This window comes from Colobus angolensis, unplaced genomic scaffold (assembly GCF_000951035.1).
Source record: "Colobus angolensis palliatus isolate OR3802 unplaced genomic scaffold, Cang.pa_1.0 Scaffold98, whole genome shotgun sequence".
NCBI lineage: Eukaryota > Metazoa > Chordata > Mammalia > Primates > Cercopithecidae > Colobus > Colobus angolensis.
In genome coordinates, this window is record NW_012123820.1 from 9,026,551 (window position 1) to 9,049,944 (window position 23,394).

General features: G+C 35.1%; 1 protein-coding gene across 5 annotated transcripts in view; it reads right to left on the minus strand.

The window, feature by feature from the left end:
* Positions 1–5,686: 5,686 nt before the first annotated feature.
* Positions 5,687–23,394, minus strand: part of ROBO2 (roundabout, axon guidance receptor, homolog 2 (Drosophila)) — a 1,384,675-nt gene continuing 1,366,967 nt past the window's right edge. For 3 of the 5 annotated variants that reach the window (XM_011932803.1, XM_011932804.1, XM_011932802.1), the window contains 3 exons: positions 20,070–20,243; positions 10,444–10,644; positions 5,687–9,188 (listed from right to left, as the gene is read on the minus strand). In XM_011932803.1, coding sequence (XP_011788193.1) covers positions 9,187–9,188; positions 10,444–10,644; positions 20,070–20,243 — 377 coding nt within the window. In that variant the 3' untranslated portion in view covers positions 5,687–9,186. Of the gene's footprint in view, positions 9,189–10,443; positions 10,645–12,418; positions 12,692–20,069; positions 20,244–22,463; positions 22,647–23,394 lie in introns of all 5 variants that reach the window. The other 2 variants (XM_011932801.1, XM_011932800.1) reach the window with 2 other exon arrangements.

Below are 23,394 nucleotides of genomic sequence, written 5' to 3' on the forward strand. Positions count from 1 at the left end.
TGGATTCCTTCAGGTCTTTATTCACTCTAGGTGTTATTAGTCTACTTGTTTTTACCCCATTCATCCTTTTCTTCATTGTATTCCTTGTTGTTTTCTAAACACATGTGCTATTGACTGTTTAATTATGCTGTGCTGTCTTATGAACCAGTGCTTTTGTACAGGGAAAGTTGAACCTTCATTTAACTTCTTTGTTTGGAAGAAATAAACACTCTCTACAGTGTTAGTCAGTCTGTAATGCCTGGCTTGACTCCTAAAGTCTGAATGAGGTGTCCACCTTCCTTACCCTACTGCAATGGTATATTGCTTATTTATCGTATCTTGGATACTCCTGAATTCAAATGTTGGTTCAAATGACTGGTTCCCGTATTAGACTACAGTTCCCTGTTGGCTTGAGACTATATTGTGTCTGCTTCATCTCCTCTAAATTTTCTTTCTATTAATTAATCTCATTCAAGGCCAGTGTCAATTCCTTTTATCACTGACATTTCACCTGACCACACCAATCCTCAATGCTCTCTTCCACTTGTCGTCTCCCAAAATTGATTTCTGCAACAATTTAAATTTTATATGGTTTTCTTCCCTTTCGACTTCTAAAATAATATTCACTCTATGCCTTATGTCACCCCAACTAGTTTATAACATGATCACATTAAATGTAATTGGTTGCCCCCAACTGCATTGTGCCAACCACAATACTATGTATGCAATGTGTGTTCATCTGTTTAAAAGGAACATTTGGCCATTTTAACAACAAAATATCGATTTCTTCATAAATGCACATATGTATGTATATATGTGATGTGTATAATAAAAATATATATAGCCAGGCCTCCATATTCACAGGTTCCAAATCCTCAGATGGAACCAACCACAGATGGAAAACATTTGAAAACAAACTGCAATAAAAAATAAAAAAAAATAAAAATAATACCAATGATAATGTAGTATAAAATCATTTACATAGCATTTACATTGTGTTAGATGCTGTAAGTAATGAAGAGATGATTTGAAGTATAGAGGAGGATGTTCGTAGGTTATATGCAAATGCTACACCATTTTATTTAAGGTGCATCCACTGATTTTGGTAAGAATTCTGGAACTAATCCTTTGTGGATCTTGAAGGATGACTCTGCATGTATACATAAGTGTTTGTATACATATGTGTACATGTAAATGCACCCATGTAATTTGCCTAGGAGAAACAGAGATTATTTGAAGTATTATTCAGCCTATGATATTTGTCTCAATCCCCATAGTTCTTGTTAGGTTTCCCTTTTTCCATACTTTGCAAATATGGGTATTTTCAGTCCCCATCCTATCTTGGATGGATTCTAATGAATGAAAATTATTTTTATGTATGTACATTTCTATATTTGTATATGTGCATGAGTATGCATGTATGTGTGTATCTCCTAATACATTTTTTGGCTACTTAATACATTTTAAGTTTTATAGTTCTTTTTACTTGGAATATTAGAACAAATCTAAAATATCTTTGTGCATGAGCTTCAACTTTTAAATAGTAACTATTGAAATGATTTTAGTGGAAATTAGTGCCTATGGACATTTAACACACATATTTCTTTAAATGTACACTTTGTTATCATAAGTATATGGGATTTGTTTTATACCTTTTTAGTATAGTAGCAGTATAAGATAGAAAAATATAGCATCACCAACATTGATAGAAACAGTGTCTTAATTCTTGGTGGGTGGTTATTTGCACAAGAGATGCTGGCACAGTTATTGAGAATGTTCTAGTTCCTTCTCTTGAGTTGCATACATAGTATTCTAGTGTGTCCTTTGTTCAGACTGCCACCATTGGTCTGTTCCCTCTTTTTCATTAGAATAACCATTCATTGCCCATCCGTAACTGTTCTCACATTACCTATGCTGGGACATGTTAATTTATTGGTTGCATCAGTTTACCATCATTCAAAATTAATCAAGTACATTTAAACTCTTACTTCTCACATCCCACTTTAACTTCCCTCACTTCTTTTGTCCTCAGAGCCAGTGAAAGTTCATGTAATGGTTATCCTCATCTTCCCTTTTTACTTCTATATTTAACCATTTCTGAATATGTGAATTTTCATCATTACTCGTTAGCTGTATTTCAAATTCCACTGGTACTTATCTCTGTATTATTTTAATGAGAAACTATAAGCCCTCTTTTCCTACATTCCGTATTACTCACTACTATTTTAAGTACCACTTCAGGTAGAACTTATTAATAATCAGACAGTAGCTTTTAAAAAATTATCCTTTTGTGAAATCTTTCAAAATATATTATGCTTTTGAAATCTGATTGAAGGTCAGTAGCTAGGGGTGGGAGGAGACAGTACGTATATTTCCATACTTTAGTTTTAGCCTAATGATTTCAAGAGCTGACAATACACAAAAGCATTGTAGAAAAACTAAAGAACACGATGCAATCATAGCTGTTGCTGCAGGACTGAGCACTGATCTCAAACAAGGCTTGGAAACATAATTTAATTAATGAATTTCTCACTGCACATTTCTTTTATCATCTGCACAGTATACCTAGAATTGGAAGGATTCTTTCCCATGACTTAATATTGATTTTTAAAACACTACAGTAAGACATGGCATGCAAAGCCTTTGGGGCCACTCATATAGAGTCTAGGGGCGGGATAAAGCATGATACTTCCTAGGAGATGATATTTCAAAGTGGATTTTACATAGTCCTGTTTCAAAAGATGCTCCAGGACAGAGGATTTTATGTCATATAAGATTTGAACAGATTTGTAAAGGATTCAAGTAGTAAAGAAATTTCTTCATATATTCAACAATGGAACTTCAGTGTCATTATCTTTAAAAAAAATACTATTAAAATCCTGTAGACTACTTTTGAGAAAGACTAGAACATAGATTTTATGATAGGCATGGAGGGTTTGAGTGAAGCTAACACAAATTTTACTGCTTGGAAATCTCTTTGAAGGTCTTGCTTATTGGCTCTTGGCTCTTGGCTTCAAAACATTCATCAAAAATTTCTAGGCAAGAAATCAGGGAAGGAATTAACAGAATATATTATTTATTTATGAAGGCAAAGGTTATTGCTGTTTTTACTTATCTGAATATTTAATTCTTGGCACAGTGTCTCAAAATTTGCTTGCAAAGTAAATGAATAAAAAAAAAAACCCAGATTTGTTAGAAACAAATTACTCAGAAGTGTTGTCTAGAAAAACGTTTTCTAAAATTTGTCCAAAAAAATGTTGTCTATGACCCAGAGGTTATATCCATCAAGGTATTTTATAGGTGAAGGATGCTATGGTACTATGGTTTAAGAACAGTTGCAGTGGCCTGCAAATTTCTGGTTATGAATATTGACATGAGCCACAGGATCATTCTGTTTGACTCACAAAGGTAGCTTTCCTTGATTACTAAGATATCTGTAATACATACATATATAAATCTTGATAATATTTTAGTAATAGATAATCAGATATCTTGGAAATATACATGTATTTCTCTTTTTTCTTTTTCTATGTATGTATGTATGTATTTTTTACTTGAGACACGGTCTCACTCTGTCACCCAGGCTGAAGTGCGGTGGCACGATTACTGCTCACTGCAACCGGGACCTCCCAGGTTCAAGTGATCTTCTGCCTCAGTCTCCCTGGTAGGGAGAACTCCAGTTGCGTGCCACCATGCCTGGCCAGTTTTTGCATTTTTTTTTTTTTTTTTTTTTTTTGTAGAGACGGGGCTTTGCCATGTTGCCCAGGCTAATCTCAAACTCCTGGGCTTGATTGATTCACCCATGTCATCCTCTCAAAGTGCTGAGATTACAGGCATGAGCCACAGTGCCCAGCTGGTTTTTTGGTGTTTGTTTGTTTGTTTGTTTTCTCTTATAGCTCAACTACTGCAAGGAGAAAATGTTTTGACTGGAAAATGCAAAGACCAGTCACCTTTGTAGTTCTTCATATTAAACACACAGCTGGATAACTGTCTTGCATCTGTCTTTGGGATTCTTGACAGCGTTATAGCACTCTTACATGTCAGACTTTTTGTCTGTGCCTAAGAAGTTGAAGGCCAAAACTGAGACCGCATTAAATTCATCAAAGTGAAAAGAATCTTTACAAACTTTTGGAAATAATAGATTCTCTTCCCTTCCCTGCTAGCTTTTGTACTGGAGTATTGTTTTGAACTTTTAAAACTTGGTTTTGTATTATTGTAGTTTTATTTCACATCTTTCCCATGAAATGAAGTTTAGTGTGAACTCTGCTTCTCTCCTCTGTGGAAGAGATAAAATCACATTTTAAAAAACGGAGGACATTAAGTATAATTTCTTGTTCAAATGCTTTTGTGCGACATTAATATTTCTTTTCTCCAGCTAATATATCCAGTAATCAAGAGATTGTAGTGTATTACTTTAATAAACCTTTCTGATAATTTTACACTTTTTCCATTTTATACACAAATTCCATAAAGGAGCAGTTGTTTCATAATTGTCCTACCATTTATCATATTGACATACTTCATCTTTAATCATATATATTTTGTTACTGTATTACATTAATGCAACATCATTTGTCTTTATAGTAATATTATTTTTTTCTCACCTTACTAATAATAAATTAAATGTGTTGTCCTAAAATGTGTTGTCCTAAACCTTGTATTTTTAAAAATATTTTTAAATGAGTGTTTCAGGATTTAACAATAATCTTTTTCCTTTTTCCTGTCATTAGTATTATTATTTTAAAGAACACAGAAATTGCCTCTCTTTATTTTTGGAAAAAAATAAATTGAGCCTATAGTTGTACTTAGCAGTGAAAAAGAATAAAACATTTATAAAATGTAATAAAATGGGGCATTTTTCCTTTCTACTCAGTCCCTGAGATAACTTTTCAACATCCAACAGAAAACATCCAAAATAAAAGAAATTTATAATTAGCTCTTCTAAAGTAATTGAGAAAAATTCATTTTCCCTCAATTTTCTGATTTACTTATACTTTCAAAAATAAGATATTTGTTTTAAATCTGCCTGAAGGTCTTTATGGTATGGGGAAGGTAGCAGCGCCGATCGAATGGGGTCTATATTTCAAATGCTTGCTATGTTCTTCATCAGTGTCTGTTAGTCACTTCTAACTGTCAGCACCAATTCCTATTTGTCACTCTTCAAACCATAACTGAGTGAGAAACAGATTATGCATTTAGTCACAAAATATTAATGCAGAGTTCTAAAAGTGGCTACCTGGTCTTGTTTTGGCATGTCTACAAACAAGTTTGTTTTACATAAATGGCTTTTCTACAAATTTGAAATGTGAATATATTTTATTTTTTCCCAGTGAGTACACAATACACAATTCTTTGACAATATTATTAACCGATTTTATGCCAATTTCTTCTCTGATCTAACAACATCAAATGAAACACATTAAGATTTTGGACACTGCTTGGTGACTGAAACAAACTACAGTTAAAAAAAAAATCCATCTATAAAACAAAGTATAAAAAGTCTACCCACGGCCACAAAATCCCTTTTCTTGCAACACTTTAAAATCACAACAAATGCTTTTGAAATTATGAGATTTTTAAAAAATTAGTAAATTGAACATCAGTTTTGTAAAAAAAGTATGGTGTTTCATTTGAAGTACACATTATAGAGAAGCAAAACAAAAGTAATTTCACCGCTAAAATAATGTGGAGAGACATGTTGCTTTACAACAGTTCTTGCCATGTAATTTCATAAACAATCTACAGAAGCAGATGAACAAATTAGTGAACATTATGTTTCTGCATATCTTTAATACTGACGCACACTTGCTTCCCAGTAGCGAAGATAAACCACAGTTTAGGGTTCGATGGTACTGTTATCATTAGATTGTCAATGGACAATTACATAAATTGATTGAATAGAAATTGGACGGTGTCCCATCAATGCACATGACAGACTTGCAACTCAAATCCTGTTGAGAACATCTTCAAATACTCAGGGCAGTAAACGATGACACAGAACACCATTAAATCTGTTTCGTACTCAAAGCAAGTAAACTTGCAATGGTTTTACTTTTCTTGGTTGTGTGATACCTTATATGTTGGTTTTGAATTTTCTACATTCTCCCTTGATCTGAATTCAAATCCTGTGAAGGAATCAATTCTTTTCATGCCCCTGTACCATCCCACCTGATTTTAAAAGTCTCATAGAACATGTCTGGAAGAGGGGTAGGGCGACTCCACCTGCATACACTGGCATCCCTGAGTTTGGGCACCAATACAGCTATTTTCCCAAGGAAGACTTTTCCTGTTACGAATGAAGCTGTGCTTGTGTTGGGCATGACTACATAGCAGCATTGCCTATGAGTGCAAGATCAGATCCCATTCTCTCCCACCCAGATTTCCTTCTGCAGTCCTTCTGCAGGCCTCTGTGCAGACCTGTAAGACTGAGCTCAGTGAATTTCTAATCACACTCATCGAATCGGCTATGAGATGAAAAACTGCTGTGGCTCTCATTGGTATTTCTGTTTTTCTGTTGACATCTGATTAGTAGCTACACTGATTAGTAGCTTTTTACATGTAGCAAGTTGACAAAGGCTTTTGATTTCTAATAATGTTTCTGAATTCCTTTGTATAGCTACAGCATTTTCTCTTGCCCTCGATCTACCTGAGGGTGATATTTTGAGCGCATAATGTGACTGCCCAATGTGTTTAAAACTAGGTGTAATAGGCAACATGGACTAGTCTAAAAGAACATTCCAAGTAACCACAAGGTCTGCACTGACAGAATTTTAACTGTAACAGTTAATTTTTATATGCTGAGGACAATCAGGAAGGTATGATGCTATGCCCACGTTATTCCAAAAGTTATCTGCATATGCATCCTTCACTTTGCAGCCTTGGTTTATTAATCGTCTACACCTGCCAGTTACCAGGGATCAAAGGCTATGTGTTCTATATGTAATGAACTAAGGTTTTAGACTCAACTGGGTCATAGAGAAACACAAAGAGGGAACACAAAACCTCTTCAAAATCTGTTTGCCTTTAAATAGAAAGAGGTTAAGCAGGGAACTGCACAAAGAGATATTTAAAGTCCTCACATCCTAGAGTTGTGAATAAGTATGTATTCACTCTTGGCAGAAACTTTTCATCTTCTTCAGTCTCTTTGTCCCAGAGAAATCACACTGCATTAGAATTCAGGCACTGATGGTAGAAAGTTGATAATTGGTTTAATAACTGTGTCTCAGAATTCCTTTTCTCTTCAGTGAAGAAATAAATTACATGGTACCGTAAAGCTGGTGGGGCCCATGAAGAACATTACATTCTATACTTGCCTGTGCTGATGCAGTCTCAGGGAATAAAAAAGACGGAAATGTTTAATTATGTCATCCCTTTGTTATAACGACATGACATAAATTGGTTACTGAGCCAATCATGCATGGAGTGCGAATTGTCACTCAGAAGGGTCCCATATTTTAGAACTGATCCTAATGACATTGAACATTTTTAGAAGAGCACCAACAACTGAACTTATCATAGGAAGAATTTGAGAAAGTGTAGACAGAAATAAAATTTAAGATTGTGTAGGAAACACATGGGAAAATGTCACAAGTGGGAATTTCAGGAAGGTCCTCCTCTACTTGACTGACTATACATGTACAGTAGCTAACATAGATTTCAAAGTCACATTTATTCTGAGCATACATGACTAATGTCCAGGAACTTCTTGTTGTCAAAGTCGTGAAAACAAATGAGGCAGGACAATTATTAATGTCCACTTACAAGGTCTGGTTTTATTTAAAAAGTTTATAAACATGCATTTTTTTTTCTCCTTTTAAACTTTTCTTTTCAATTTCCTTATTCAAAATGGGTCAAACGTATTTTAGTCGGAAGCCAATTTCTGAGGATGTCCCACAAAATATTTATTCCAATAAATCTACTTACTGTGAACTGAACATACTCTCAGCACTGCTTTTTAAGCACGTACAATTTGGCTATACATTGGGTGGCATAAACTTCACTTCTTAATCAAATAAAACACAAATTGTATATAGACTGTATTATTTTTTAAGTCATGAATTTAAGTGATGCAGCTCTATCCTCTAGTGTGTACTGTACATGTATTAGAAAGATGAAATAAGATATTGCAATAGAGTTTATATTTGGAAACAGCCCGAGTATGCCCTAATAATAAATTGCTTCTTTAACTATTTGCTAGATATTCTAGAGTTCATTTTGTTCATTTCCTTGGGGAACTTCATATTATATTCTGACTTAATGAGTTGGAGAGCTTAATTATGATAATTCAGAAAATGTTTTTAAAAAACTGTAATATAAATACAGCTCTTGCAAAACACCTTAATTTCCTCTTGCTTATTGTAATTCTCAGATGGGTCAATTACAATGACAGGCAAAATTGATTCTAAATAAAACTTTAATTTCTTTTTTAAGCAAGTTTATTACATCTTTGCTACCTGCATACTTTAATGCATATTCAGTCTTAAGACTTAAACTACTTTTTTTGACCCCTGCTTTTGTCAATAGTAAAAGCCACCTTTCTACTATTTTTTTATTGACTCAGTCCCTGATATTCAAAGAAGACTTTGCCAACACCATTGTTCCTTTGCATCTTCCTATTTCTACACCCCAACTGAAACCCATCTAACATGATTTGTTACAACCATCATTCTCCAATCTAGCTTACAGTACAGAAACTCCCTTCACATTCAGTCTTTTTCTTCATGTCACGAGGAGTAGAGACTTGTGCTTATCACCAAATAAAATTGCAGTGCAAAATTTAAACATAAAAGTTACACAATTAAAAGTTAATATATGGCACCACAGCCTATTAATTCACATATAGTACAACAGACCAATAAGAACAGACAATAATATGAACAGAGCTAAAAAGAGTGAGCTTGCATAGCAATGCACAAAAGAAATTATATACAGAGGAAAATCCTTTTCTTCCTGTAGGGTGAGTTTTGTTTTCTTTCTTTTTTATATACTCCTGACAAGAAAGAGTTAAGGTGGGTGGTGTACGTAAGAGAAGAACACAATTAAAATATCTGTGGGATATGTGTGGCTGTGTGTCTTTACATTGCATTTACAGTTCTTTTAATAGTACATAAATAAAGAAATTGTTCATTGCACTGTTTAGTGTCATCACTTCCATGAGTTTGGACCTGATGGTCCTTCAGAGCAGCTTTGTATGTCTCCTCTCAGTTACTCTAAAGAGAGAGAGAAAAAAATAGAAATAAAATGTAAATTAAGCATTCTACTTTTTTGACCAGCAAAACAAAAAGCAATGCTAACAGATAATCAATGAAAATAAGGTATTCAGATAGATGAGTTTGTGAACTTAAGTACTTTTACTTGAAGGAGATGATCAAAGAGTAAAAGAAAAGAAACACTACAGAATTTGGAAATTTAAACACCCAATAGAACTATTTTGGTACTCTTGTGCATCTGTCATTGCTTCAAAAAAAAAGGTAAAGAAAAATTCAAGTAGTTATGAATCAAATTAAAATTATAAACAAATCTTAATCATAGATTGGCAATAGCCAACAACAATGACAACTGAGATCAATAAAGAAATTTACAGTTTTGAAATTATTTCTCTTTTCATTATCTCATGGAATCTTCCAAACAATCTGTGACATGAAGATAATGGTAATGCTATTTTTCTGATGAGGAAATAGATTAGGAAGACAGATTACTTTTTCATGTCCAATAACCAGTTAAGTGGTTGAGAATATTAGAAACAGGGCTGTTTTCTCAGCAATGCTTTTAAACAGAATTCAAAGAGGCAGTTAAAAATGTCCAGCAAATATATTTCTGATAATGAAAAGCTGTATTGGTAACTTTCCTGAGGAAATTAACACAAGGAGCTCAACATTTTTTGCTGTGACATTCTTAACTTTCCCTATTACCTAGTATTTTACGTTTAGAAAATTAATTATACTAACTGTGCCAGTTTTCATTCATAAATGGAAATTTATTTATAAAATGTTGTAGTCAAAATATTACAAATTAATTAATAATCAAAGATCAACTCTTCAAGGGTGGCTACCCAAATTTAAAAAATAAATAAAGAGCAACTTGAAAACGAAGAATTCCTTAGGAGTTTCTTTAAAACTACGAAAAGGCCAGTGTCTCCCTTTCTTTATTGTGTTCAGTTAAAAAGGCAAAAGAAAATGACAAATACACTATATTTCACTTACAAGTATTAAGACTAATTGACTAACTTAAAACAATTTTTATGGCATAAATCAAACTTGAAATAGCAGAAACATTTATAAAAACAGACAGCAATAAATACAGCGATGGCCTAAGTTATGACCAAATTTGCTGAGAATTGCAATTGATTGTTTTCGTAGCAGAGCAAGTTTTCTATTAACCTGAAATTTGTTTAATATGGCCATGTCATCAACTCCAGGTTCTTTCTGAATCACAATAGCCTTTTAAATGACCTACAGCACTTACATAATTCACCTGTAAACTGTCCTTGACTGTTGGAGCCCATGTATCCTATGTCAAGAAGGTCGCTGGCATTGCGCTGGTGGCCTGCTCTCAGCACCTCGGCTTTCCGAGGTCCAGTGGATCCCTTAGAGGAAGCTGTGCCTGACGAGCTGTGGCCACCTGGAGATGGGAAACTGGGCTTGCTGTAGGGCACCAAGGCCTCCTCTGAAAAAGAGAAAAACCCCAAGGGCTAAGTTGAACAGCAACGTGGAGGCAAACTAACCTCTTAAATATTACACTGTGAATGGCCTGCTTTACCATTTCATTCTTTAGTAAAATTAAAATTATGAAGTTTAATCAGGACCGGATATTAAAGAAATTTCTATGTGCAAGCAACATTTCCTACAATAGGAACTGAAGCAGAATTAAATGAAAAGAGATCTTGGGATAAATACACAATGTTATATATTATTTGCAAAATTTAAATTCATTATAAAAGAGGGCTGAATACAATGAACTACAGTTTGTTTAACAAAAACATATCTGAGAATAATTTCTAAAGTTCAATGAGGCTCCAATTTAATTTTCCCATTAAGATTAAAGAAACTTGGTTTTTGTTTCAGCTGAAATTATGGCAACATTTTCTCAATTGATTTAAATAAAGAACTATATATTAGTTAATTAAATAAGCTTTTAAAATTTATGTTGCTTTTTGAGACAGAAATACAATATTTAAAGGACTATGTATTTCCTTAAAAGAAAAAGAGAAACTCACACATTTAAATCAATAATATGCTAATTTTTTTTTTTTTACAGATTGTCTCTCTACAAATAACTCATGAGATATGTTACAAATAATCACTTAATAGCTCAAAAATTGTTTTATCTTTCCCTCTTTATTCTCACTGCTCCCACTCCACACCCTATCCCCTCTGCTTTTCACTTTCTTTCTATGTATGGGCTATTATTCTATGATTAATGCCAACTGAATTGACTATTTCTCCCCTTACATAGTCTTTAATGACAAGAACCACATGATTTTTCTCTCACAGCCTGAATGGTGTAAACTTTCTAAATGTTTCACTAAACCTAGATATTAAAATTGTCATCTACTGGCCCTTGCACCAATGACATTTTCCAAAAACTTGAATATCGAGTTGTGTCAAAATGGAGTTATGGAAAATGCATGGAGAGAGGCCTATCTAGAACACTTTAAGTCCAAATGAATAAGTGAAAATATATTTTTTCAAAGATTGTGTGTATGTGTATGTGTGTGTTTCAATACTCAATGAATCCTGACATGAGAAGAGATGTCTCAGAAAATACATTTATAAAACAGGCTCCCCACCTCCCATGACCCCCTGCCCTCCCCAAAAATCTAACTACAAACAATGAAATTTATTTCTGTGACATTTCCAGGAAGCTTGATTTATAAAAAAGCACTTCCCATAGACACATTAACAATCAACTAAATCAATCAACTGATTAACATGTTGTTGGAGAAAGTGCACGCCCAGTATAACCTTCTCTAACGTGAGGGTCTGTGACTGGGCATTTTCCTGCAACGTTGTGCTTTTAATGAATTCACCTATTCGATGTGAGTTCTCCTTTCGAATGACTGGTTACTTCAGTCAAAATGAACAAACTTGCTGAAGGCAGAGATTAAACTGACACAAACGATTAAATTTAGCGATCTTTAAAGTACTCAGTATAAACATTAATAGGCCAAAAAATAAAATTTCCTACTGAGCAGTTTAGATGAAGCTTGCGAGTCTCTTGAGACCAAAGACCCTGTGGAGAGGTTGACTGAGGAACGTTGCCCGTTGGAATCAGCCTTAAGGCATGTACTGGTAAACTCTGCTAAGGAATTCCAAATTCCATCACTGATCGAAGGCAAATGGTTTCCGGATGCCCTTAAACAGCTGCCGTTTCTAGAACACCTGGTAGGAAAGGAAATGGTAACAGTCCACACTTTCTTGGGACCGTGCGGAACACACACCTGACGCGACCCCTGGTTTGTGGGGGGCTTTCCGTGTATCTTCTTGTCGTTCCGTGCAGCTTATCCATTCCTGGGTTTGTCGCTGCCACTCTGGGGAGGTTCTAGCTGGACGATCCAGTGAGCTCTTTGTGTCTTCTAAGTTGGATGCATGTTGTCTCTCCAGAGAGCTTCCTTTTCTCTCTGTCGAGTTTTCCAGGTTACCAGCCTGCTGGCTCGAGCCTATTTGCTGCCTTAAACCCTGACCTGGCGGGGGATCTGGTGGTGGTGGAAGATCTAAAAATTTTGAATAATGTTTAGAATGGACTAAAATTGAATGAAAAATACAGGTTTTAGTTCAAGTTGAAGAAAATCTTTGCCCTCATACAGGTATTACCCATACAAAAGAAATGTGGGGAAAATAAAAGTCGATTGTTTATTTCCAAAGCTCATATTATTGCTCTCTCTGCTGTCTTTTGGCCATCACATCATTGAAACAAAGTTGACTAGTGTTGTTCACAGTTAAGTGTGGAAAGTGTTTTCAGTTGCATATTGAGGCTATCATGCAAGGTGTAAAAGAACTAGTGTTGTTCACAGTTAAGTGTGGAAAGTGTTTTCAGTTGCATATTGAGGCTATCATGCAAGGTGTAAAGGGCAGTTCACTGTTTATGTTCAATCCACTGTCCAACCCTCCTTCCCCAAGAAATACCATGACACAAAATAAGATCACTAGAAATTCCAGAAGCTGTGCTAACACAAGGCCCCAAGAACAAAAGGTCTCCAAAGGGAATGTCCCCCTCGGAAATTCAGAACGCTATGACTGCCTTTACCCATGTATGTGGCACATTTAACAACATTAAGCTAACATTTATTAAATGCAATTAACATTCTGCTTGACAACCAGTTCTGCCTGTTCGTTTCATGAGTTAGCTAATGAGTTACAACTAATATATTATAATCTTCCAATGTATTAATTTTAATAAGTAATAACCAATGTTCAGAGTAAAGATTGAATGTGTTTTATGGTGCTAGAGAAGACAATGCATCACAGAAATTTGAGATAGAGTAGAAGAGATAATTTTTCAGAAAAGCTCTTTAAAGTAAATATCAGATAGGAAAAAATTTAAGGTTCCAATATCAACTCCCTTTTCATCTCTCTTTTATTAACTCTTCAGATCATAATAGCTGTATATTTTGTATGTCTTCGATTGTGAAATCATAGTCCTTTCTTTCACTTTTAAGTATGTATTAGTCCTGAAATTACTTTGCTGAAGATTTTGAAATCTTCTGAACATCAATTTGGATCATTTTCTTCTCATTTTTCTTGCATGTTATTGTAAACTTCTTTGTTCATCCTTAGAATACTGGTAATTATTTTTTCATAAAGACCAAATATCATATAAAATACATATTTATTTCATTAATAGAGGATATTGTACATAACGTAGTCAATTATTTCTGATGCCATTTTTGTAAATGTGTTCTGTTGTTTCTAATAACATTCTGTTTGTGAAATTTAGAAGGAAAACGTATAAATTTCTTGTAGACAAAAGATAGCTTCCTTAACAGTCAGCTAAGCCATTCCTTTCAAAGACTTCAAGAACCTTTATACTCTCTTTTATGAGCAAAATGATACTATTCTCCATTGAACTGATAATGTTGGTCTCTGGAGCATCTCCTCTGAGTTCCTAAGATGGAGCAGCATTGCCAGTTCTTACGTGTGTCCTCATGTTAAATTATGAATTGCTAATAACTGAAGGGAACAGGGTCTCTGGTTGGGAGGATAAAGTTGCATTTGGAATATTTTTCCAAAATGAAGAAATAATCCAATATTGAGATATCTGTTTGTTGGATAATCCAATGAGTTTGGTGTTTCCTTCATATTCGATAGTACTGACTTCCTTCACTATATGTTATTATAAATGCAAATTATTTCATTTGATTTATTGAACTTAGACTGCCAGTGAGCAGAAGTTATTGTATTTGCTTCCAAAATAACTTATCTTGTCATTGATTTTTATTCTCCATCAGAGCAGCTTCATTTTTAAAATGGCCAAAACAGCATCTGCTTATGCCAGCTAAAATTCTGATTATTATTTAATTTAACCAAAAATTATATAGCTTCATAAGAAATATCCTTGGAGTTTGTATATTTTAAGAAGAAAGGACATTACATGCACATTGAAATAAACTAATTGGAAAAACAAATGGGATTAAGAATGGGTTTTTGAAAAATAAAAATATGTAATCAAATACATTTACTTAAATTAAATTTATTACTCATTTCTATGTTGATTCATTTCAACCAAATCAATCACTAAAGAGCCTCTTACTGGTCTACGGAGGATTAGCTCTTTTCCGTCACACAACAGTCCAATGAGGTAGGTGACATTATTACCTTCCATTTTTAGATAAGAAAATGAAGGCAAAAAGAAATTAAAAATCTCCAGCTTGGATCTTTCCTCCTACACACTCCAGACTCATATAACCAGGTCTACACTGGACAGTTCCACTTAGGTGTTTAGAAAGCTTCTCAAATTTCATGTATCAAAACTCAGCTCCAGATCATCCTATATAAAATATGCTTCCTCTGCAGTGTTTCTTCTCTCAACTGGTCACAGTTACATTCTACAAGTTAGCCAACATTTCAGAGTAATGTGGTTTCCTTTCTTTATGGCCTATGTTTATTTCATAGCAACTCCCGTTAGCTCTACCTCCAAAATCCAGCCTTTCTTAACATTGCCATTGATTCTCCTTTGGCATGAACCACCATAATCTCTTCTCTAGGTAGCTTCCACAATCTCCACTTTGTCTCGTTTAGTATATCTCAACACAGCAGCTAGAATTACTTTTTAAAAAATAAACAAATAAGATCGTGTCACTTCCCTGCCTTAAACACACACACATGCATGCACACATGCACATATATACACACCCCATCCAGTGGTTTACCATTCAAAGTAAGAGCTAATGTCATTATGGTAGCTTAAAGGTCTGACAAACACTAGTCCTTGTTTGCTTGCCTGACTTCGTATTCTATCTTGTTTCTCTCTCTGCTCCAGTCATATCATTCCCTTCCCTTTTTATCAAATAAGTCTCAGGCTTTCACTTGCTATTCTCATTTCCTGGAATAACCTTTCCTCAGATATCAGCATTACTCTTTCGCTTATGTTATTCCAGTCTTTTCTCAAATGCTGCCTTCTTGGTGAGGCCTTCCCCAATTACTCTACTTAAAAATACTTCCTCCCTACACCTATACTTCTCAACTCCCTTCCCTTTGTTTTTACCCCATAACATTTATCACCATCTTACTTACATGTTTGTGTATGTACTTAGGTTGGTCTTCATCTATCTTCCCTAACTGAAATATAAAAAGGCAGGAGATTTTTGTCTGTTTGGCTCCCATTGTCTATTATATGTTATATGCTTAATAAGTATTTCAGTGAATAATAAATATGTAAATTTATTTGCTCAAAGGCCAACGCTAGTAAGTAAATTTGCTCAAAGGCCAAAGCTAGTATGCGGCAGAGATGAGAAAGGGCCCCTTCTCTGAACAGGACATTAAGAACTAGGGGAAAGGGGCCGGGCATGGTGGCTCATGCCTATAATCCCGGCACTTTGGGAGGTGGAGGTGGGCAGATAGCCTGAGGTCAGAAGTTCGAGACTAGCCTGGCCAACATGGTAAAACCCTGTCTCTACCAAAAATTCAAAATTTGCTGGTTGTGGTGGTGCATGCCTGTAAATCCCGGCTACTCAGGAGGCTGAGGCAGGAGAATCGCTTGAACCCAGAAGGTGGAAGTTGCAGTGAGCTGAGATCGCACCATTACACTAGAGCCTGGATGACAGGAGCAAAACTCCCTCTCCAAAAAAAAAAAAAGCTAGGTGAAAGGGAGAATACGCTGGGAAAATGCTAGGTGAAAGGGAGAATAGGCTGGAAACAAATTATCTAGGAAAAACAGGTTGATGGGTAAACAGATCTATCTTCCTTTTTTAGCATTGGTCAATATATTGGCTTCCAAGGGTATTCTTTGATTTATAAGACAAATGGAATACAAGATTTGGACTCAGCAATGCCTGCTTTGGAGAAACTTACAAAAGGGAAAAGAACACCCTTTAAGATGTGTGTGGGATTTTTCAGTCTTTGGGATGCAGACTGACATTTCCCGCCGTTAATAATCTTTCTTATGGGACACAGGGAAGGCTGCTTTCTTACCCCAGTAGTTAGTTTGACACCACGTGGCAGAGTGTTGCCAATGAAACAGGAGAAGTGATGCCACTTGCCATTACAACCTCCCAACAACCACTCATGTTCTGTCTTCCCCTCAGAAACCATAAAGGTCTGATCTAGAAAATGATGGTTCCCGGTGCTGAAAAGGCCTACATCTTTACATTACTGCTTAGAAGACAGCAGACACTATTGTAAAATCTATAATGCAAAAGGCTTATTGTAAAATGTCTGTACACTCAGTGCTGCTAGGCATCAGCCTTCCCAAAAAGAACAACTTGATTTTTATATAAAACGTTATGAAATTATTTCTGACACGTAGATCCATACCATATAAATGCTATGACACATGCATTTGCTGCAAAATAACAGTGTTCTTAAGGATAACCTGTAAAGCACCATCCAAAATAAATGTCTTTGCACCATATCATAATTAAAATGGCTTTGGATTACGCACTTGGGAAGATATGTGGGCTGAAATTTCCTTTGCTATATCGCTACTTCTAAAATGTATCATTTTCTAATAACACATTATCCATAACCCCTTTTTGAGATGCTGGCAAATTTGAAAATTTAGAAACTTATTTATTTTTTAGAAAAACAAGCAATACATTGATCATACTTTAAACTAGGAGGCAGCTTGCTTTAAGGAAACATTCTTAAAAAGCTTGCAATAAAAGTGTTTCAGGAAAAAAAAATCTCTATTTTGTTGATTTATATTTTCTATCTTCCACATATTCTGAATAATATCTTCAAACATTTCTGAAAAACCACAGAAAATTCTATACCTAGACATTTTTCTCTTTCCACAATATTCACAACAGAAAAAAAAATACAAAATTATCAACTATTAGATTTATAACTAGCAATTCAGTGAAAGTAGTCCTTTTTTATTTACGAAGAATTAGATCAACGCTACAAACAGTTTTAAGTGCTCAGCTAATCTTCGGAACATCTAAGGCAGAAAGGCAGTGGTGAACATTTTTACTCACCACAGGATACCCATTTACGGAGACTCAAAAATCTCCATTGTACCCTAACCTTCATATTCCATTGAAAACAAAGGAAGCAGGAAAGATAAGTAAACCGGAAAGCATGTAGAACAAATCTATTTGGCTTTTTAAGTCCTCTTACCTTTGTAAGATGACAAAAGAAAGCACAAATAGGGCTGCAGGATTGGATACTCCCTTCCCCAAACGAATAAAACACAAATGCTTTTCTTCTTTTTCAAGTAAGCTCCATTCTGTCCTGTAATGGTAAGTGTAAGTGTGCTCAGGACTAGCTTCTCCGAGACAGGTTCTCTTGTGGAGCTTTAACATTACCTGTAACTGGGTTTCACCCCAGAATAATTAAATCTGAGTATCTAGGATATATTTTAGAGCTTCCCAGATGATTCTATTGTGCAGTTTTTAAAAGTTTATCCTTTTGGTGTTTAATTGAACTATGTTAGGATAATGTTTGTGCGCTTATAGGGTATAGTGCTAAAAAGGAAAAAGAAATTTACCTTTCAATCTGACATTGTGGTAGACACTTTAAGTATGTGTTACATATCCTTAGACTATAACTTCAGTATATATATTTTAATTCATTGTTTAAAAGATATAAGCACTAAATTTAAAATATGGGAAATAGACTATATTCTGTAAAGCTAATGAAATACTCATTATCGAACATGGATATCTTCCAGTAACATTGTGTTTCTTGAAACTAACAGTGTTTAAGCAAATATTCAAATATTGGATGCTATATATAAATAAAAAGATTGAGCTAGATCAGCAAACTATGGACCATGGGCCAAATCCAGCCACTGCCCATTTTGTGAATGATGTTTTGTTGGAAGTCAGTTATATCCATTATTCTACTTTTCTTTTCTTTTTTAGAAGGAGTCTTGCTCTGTTGCCCAGGCTGGAGTGCAGTGGCATGATCTCAACTCACTGCAACCTCTGACTCCCTGGTTCAAGCAATTCTCCTGCCTCAGCCTCCCGAGTAGCTGGGATTACCGGCATGCGCCACCACGCCCAGCTAATTTTTGTACTTTTAGTAGAGAGGAGGTTTCACCACGTTGACCAGGAAGGTCTTGATCTTCTGACCTTGTGATCTGCCCGCCTTAGCCTCCTAAAGTGCTGGGATTACAGGCGTGAACCACCATGCCTGGCCTATTCTACTTTTTTTATAGCTGTAGTCATGCAACAGTGGCAGTGTTGAGTAGTTGTGACAGAGACCGTATGTCCCAAAAGCCAAAAATATCTATTATCTAGACTTTAATAGAAGAAGTTTGCTGACCCTCTGCTAGAGTCCTGGTGTTTGTGTACCCCCAAAATTCATACGTTAAAACCCTAATCCCCAATGTGATGGCACTGGGAGGCGGGGCCTTTGGCAGGTGATTAGTTAAAGAGGGGGGGTCCTCCTGAAGGGATGAGCGCCCCAAAAAAGACACACCCCAGAGGGAACCTTGTCCCTTCTGCTATGTGAGCACACAATGAAAAGGCGCCCTCGATGAAGCGGAACGTGGGTCCTCACCAGACACCAAATCTGCCAGCGCCTTGATCTTGGATTTTGCACACTCCAGATTTGTGCAGAAAATTTCTGTTTTTCGGAATCTGCCGGCTTACGGTACAGTCACGTGTTGCCTAACGATGCAGATAAGTTCTGAGAGATGTGGTGTTAGGTGATTTCGTTGTTCTGCAAGTGTCATGCAGTGTATTTACACAAACCTAGACGGTATAGCTGACTACATACCATTGATCTGGGGTAAAAATCTGTGCAGCATATTTCTGTACTGAACGCTACAGGCAGTTATAACACAGTGGTGTTGTATTTGTGTATTTAAACAAAAGAGGTAGAGCATAAAGACAGCATTTTAACCTTACGGCGCCGCTGTCTCACATGCAGTCGGTCATCGACCAAAACATGGTCGTACAATGCAGGACTCTGCGTTTTCATAGCAGCCCAGACAGACTAAGTCACTCTTCAACTACATGACCTGTAGCCTGATTTTGGCTCTGAAATTTGTGACTAAAAAATTACTATAGCATTTCAAAAAGTCTTTTTTTCCAAAAGTGAAACACCAGCTAAGATATTGTAATTTAATATTATAAAAGTTCTGACAATATAAGTGCACATGCAGCTTATGTTTTCTTTCCTACTCCTAAAGTAAAATGCTCACTGAAAAGCATTTATGAAAGATGCCAGAATGGCAAAAAAAAAAAAAAAAAAAAAATCAACCTCAAAAAATTGTATGGCATGTATTTCTTGAGGCTTAATAACATAGAAATAATTCTAGATTGTTTTTAAAAATGGTGTTTTATTTAAACAAGACCATACTGCGAGGTTTGTCTTGTGATGTAATGAGGCAATGGCTAAGCTACCATGACTACATTAATCTAAGTAAATGACTGCATGGAGCATGTCTCTTCAGTGAGAAAACAAGGGTGAAGGAAAGAAACCTACCATCCGTCATTCCTTCCCTTCGATGAGGCAATGCTGGTTGCTGGTCCATCCGCCCTCCCTTGTGTTTTTTAGTGGGCCGAGGCCTCTGACTTTGACTCATGGCTGCACTGGTGTTACTGTCAGTAGAAAATGGGCTGGTAGGTCGAGGTCTTTGAGAGGAGGTAAAGGCTTTTCCTAAAATGAAAATAAAGGGAATGGGTTCTAGAGAATGTCATTATAGCCTACTGATTCTGTCCTGTATTTCTGCTCTCTGACTAACCTGTAAATCTACCTAGAGATAACATTTGAAGATAGCAAGTATTGGTGCATCTCTGTAGAAAAATATATTTTCTACATTCTTAGGTGCACGTATTTTGTTCAATTTTTAATAAGCTAACAACACCCCCAATGACCCTCCCCAAAAATCAAACAAATGAACATAAAACAGATCCACCAATCCAAAACTCAATATTGCATGATTATACTTTTATTTAACCTTGACAATATTAGTGATATTTTCAAAGATGTATGCAAATTCATGCAGGTTTTAGTTCTTCAAATTAAAGAAGCTATCTATGAAGTATATACTGTTTTATTTGTTTAATAAAATTTCATCCTTGGAAACTTACAAAATCTCTCTGAACACAGAAAAATGCCATATGGTAATCACATCTGAAATTTTACATGAAAGGTCTGCTCAGACACATATATTAAATTGACCTTACCACTTATGCACACACACGATGACTTCTATCTCTTTTGGCATAAACTCAATAACATCTGTGTAGAGGACAGCAGGTTAAAATCACCTTGTATATTCAGCGTGCAATAGGTATTTTCTGGTGAATATTATTGTATCTGAGCAGGCTCCAAGTTCTCATTGAAAAGTGACATGTGCTGTGTCCTTTTCTTGTGGTTTAGAGTAGGAGTACAGGGAAATATATTCTGGGAAAAGGTTAGCTAATAAATTTTCAACACCTTACGATTTTAATACCATGTTTATTATAGTAACAGAGGCCTGGTTTATGTGCATGTATTTATTCTCCTGTGTATGTTTTCATTTCATACAACATTATTGTATGTAGTTACGTTTTCTCAAGTCGATGTGACAGGATATTACTTAATGCTTTATTAGCTATTAGCATACATGCAAGAAATGCACTTATGCTTTCTAATGTATTAGTTTCCTTGCACGTTCTCACTGCTCTGTTTACAGCTAATGCCACAAAAAGCACTCAAGCAACATAAAGTTTCGGACTTATTCCTTACAATGCAAGACAATTCAAATAACAGTTCTATTACAACATATTTTAGTTTGGATGCTATTTGAAAAATAAACCTCTGCAATGCTTAGAAGATATTTTTTATTTCATTTAAAGATAGCTAATGTATGTTCAAAAGAAATATTGGTGGTATAATTCCAAGAAAACTTCCAAGACTCATTTTTATAACCTGAGAGTTTAGAGAAGGGTAAAAATCATTTTTCTTTACTATTTGATAACAGTTAAGATTTTGCAAACGTACTTAATGTTTTATTAGTTTGTTTTGCAAGTAAGTTCACTTTAATTCATATATTAGAATATTCTTATATGTATAGTTAAGAATTATACATACAAATATAAAAGCACGCATCATGCCTAAGTTACTTTGTTTCAAATGTTTACAAATTACTGATCTATTATTAATCCCACATTCTTTTTTGTGGAATGAGCAGCACTCGAAAAATTATAAAATTGTTCTTTTATATGATTACTTATCACTCTCAGAAATCAAAATTAAATTACCCTAAAGAGAAATACACATGTAGTCATTATTTTATTCAACTTGCAAATGCAGTGGGTGTATCTTTAATTAGCATCCTTTAAGACAAATAATAAATTATTGTATTAAAATCTTACTAGCCAAACGATTAATAAGACCATAAGCTATTTGAACTGGTAAGATCAACAGCCTTAGACCCATTTACCCCATGCTAAGGAAACCTTCCCAGAAAATGCATTTGCAGAAAGAGATGAGGCAAAGGAAAGTAATGGAGATAAAAGCTGAGTAAATTTAATCACTGGGTACATTATTAATTGTGTGAGGATTTTGCAAGTGTGAGTTATTGAAAATTTAATGGCAATCTTAGTTGCTGCTTTGCCGTAATATAAAAAGGAAGCATATTCCAATTAATCAGCAAAGCCGTGAAGAGAAAGGAAAATCAGAGATAGAAAGTGGTGAGGAGGAGTCTTTTCTTGGCTCTGCAAAACTAGCATCAGAAGAGAGTTTTGGTAATGGAGCATCCAAATTGTGTTCATGCACATTAAAGAAAGCCCTACAGTCAGACTCACTGAGGGGAAAGAACAGGAGAAAAGAGGTCAGTGTCCAAGGACAAGATTCTCTCATGCAAAGAGTGTTGACTTGGAGTCTACCAACCTGTTCTTGTAAGGCTGGTTCCATCCAGCCTAAAACCAGCTTTATCTGCTGCTGCCACCAGTGCTTGTGCAAAACTGCCGCTGGCAAAGATAGAGCCATCGGAGGAGCTACCTACACTAGATCTATGACTAGAAAAGTTACGATCCTCATCAGATGCAGAGCCCCATCCATTTACCATTGAACCTAAAAACAAATGTAGTGGTCTAGTGAGTTGCAGATATTGAAAATCTCATCTGCTGTACACACTATACTAATGAGCAAGTAGGCTGTCCTCGCTTCTTCCTTGAAGTTTAATCATGATTTCTTTAGCCAAACGCAAGTATCATGTACATTTTAAACATTTTTTGTGCAGTAGAAAGAAGCTCATTTAAAACCTGTATCTGTTTGCAACAATCAGCAAAGCATGTGCTGTTCTGTTCAACTCTTACATTGTTTAAAGTATTACACAATCATTTTCCAAAAGAGGGTTGTGATGTATATTTTAAGCTACTATAATTCAGAAATGAACACTTTCAGTAAAACAAACTTAGTGTTCTTAAACTCATCACAGACTCAGTTGAAGAAATAGTGTGAATATATTTTGAATTTAATGCAGACTCCAAAGATAATCTGCATAGAAACTACACTATATCATAACAGGCAAAAATTATTTCAAGATTTTAAAATATAAACTTAATTACAAATAACAACAAAAATTCACAAACAAAAAACATATAAACAATATCAAAGCAAATAAACTTAGAACATAAGAAAAATATATTTTAAAGAAGTTCTATTAATTTAAATGCCCTTTTTGCTTACTTTGCCTTTTAAGTTATTTAAGAACTCCAGTTTTCTCTTTAGTACTAAGATTTATGTTAAAAAGTAACATTTATAAGGACTATCATCGGCATTAATATGATTCTTTTCTGCAAAATGCAACATGGGAATA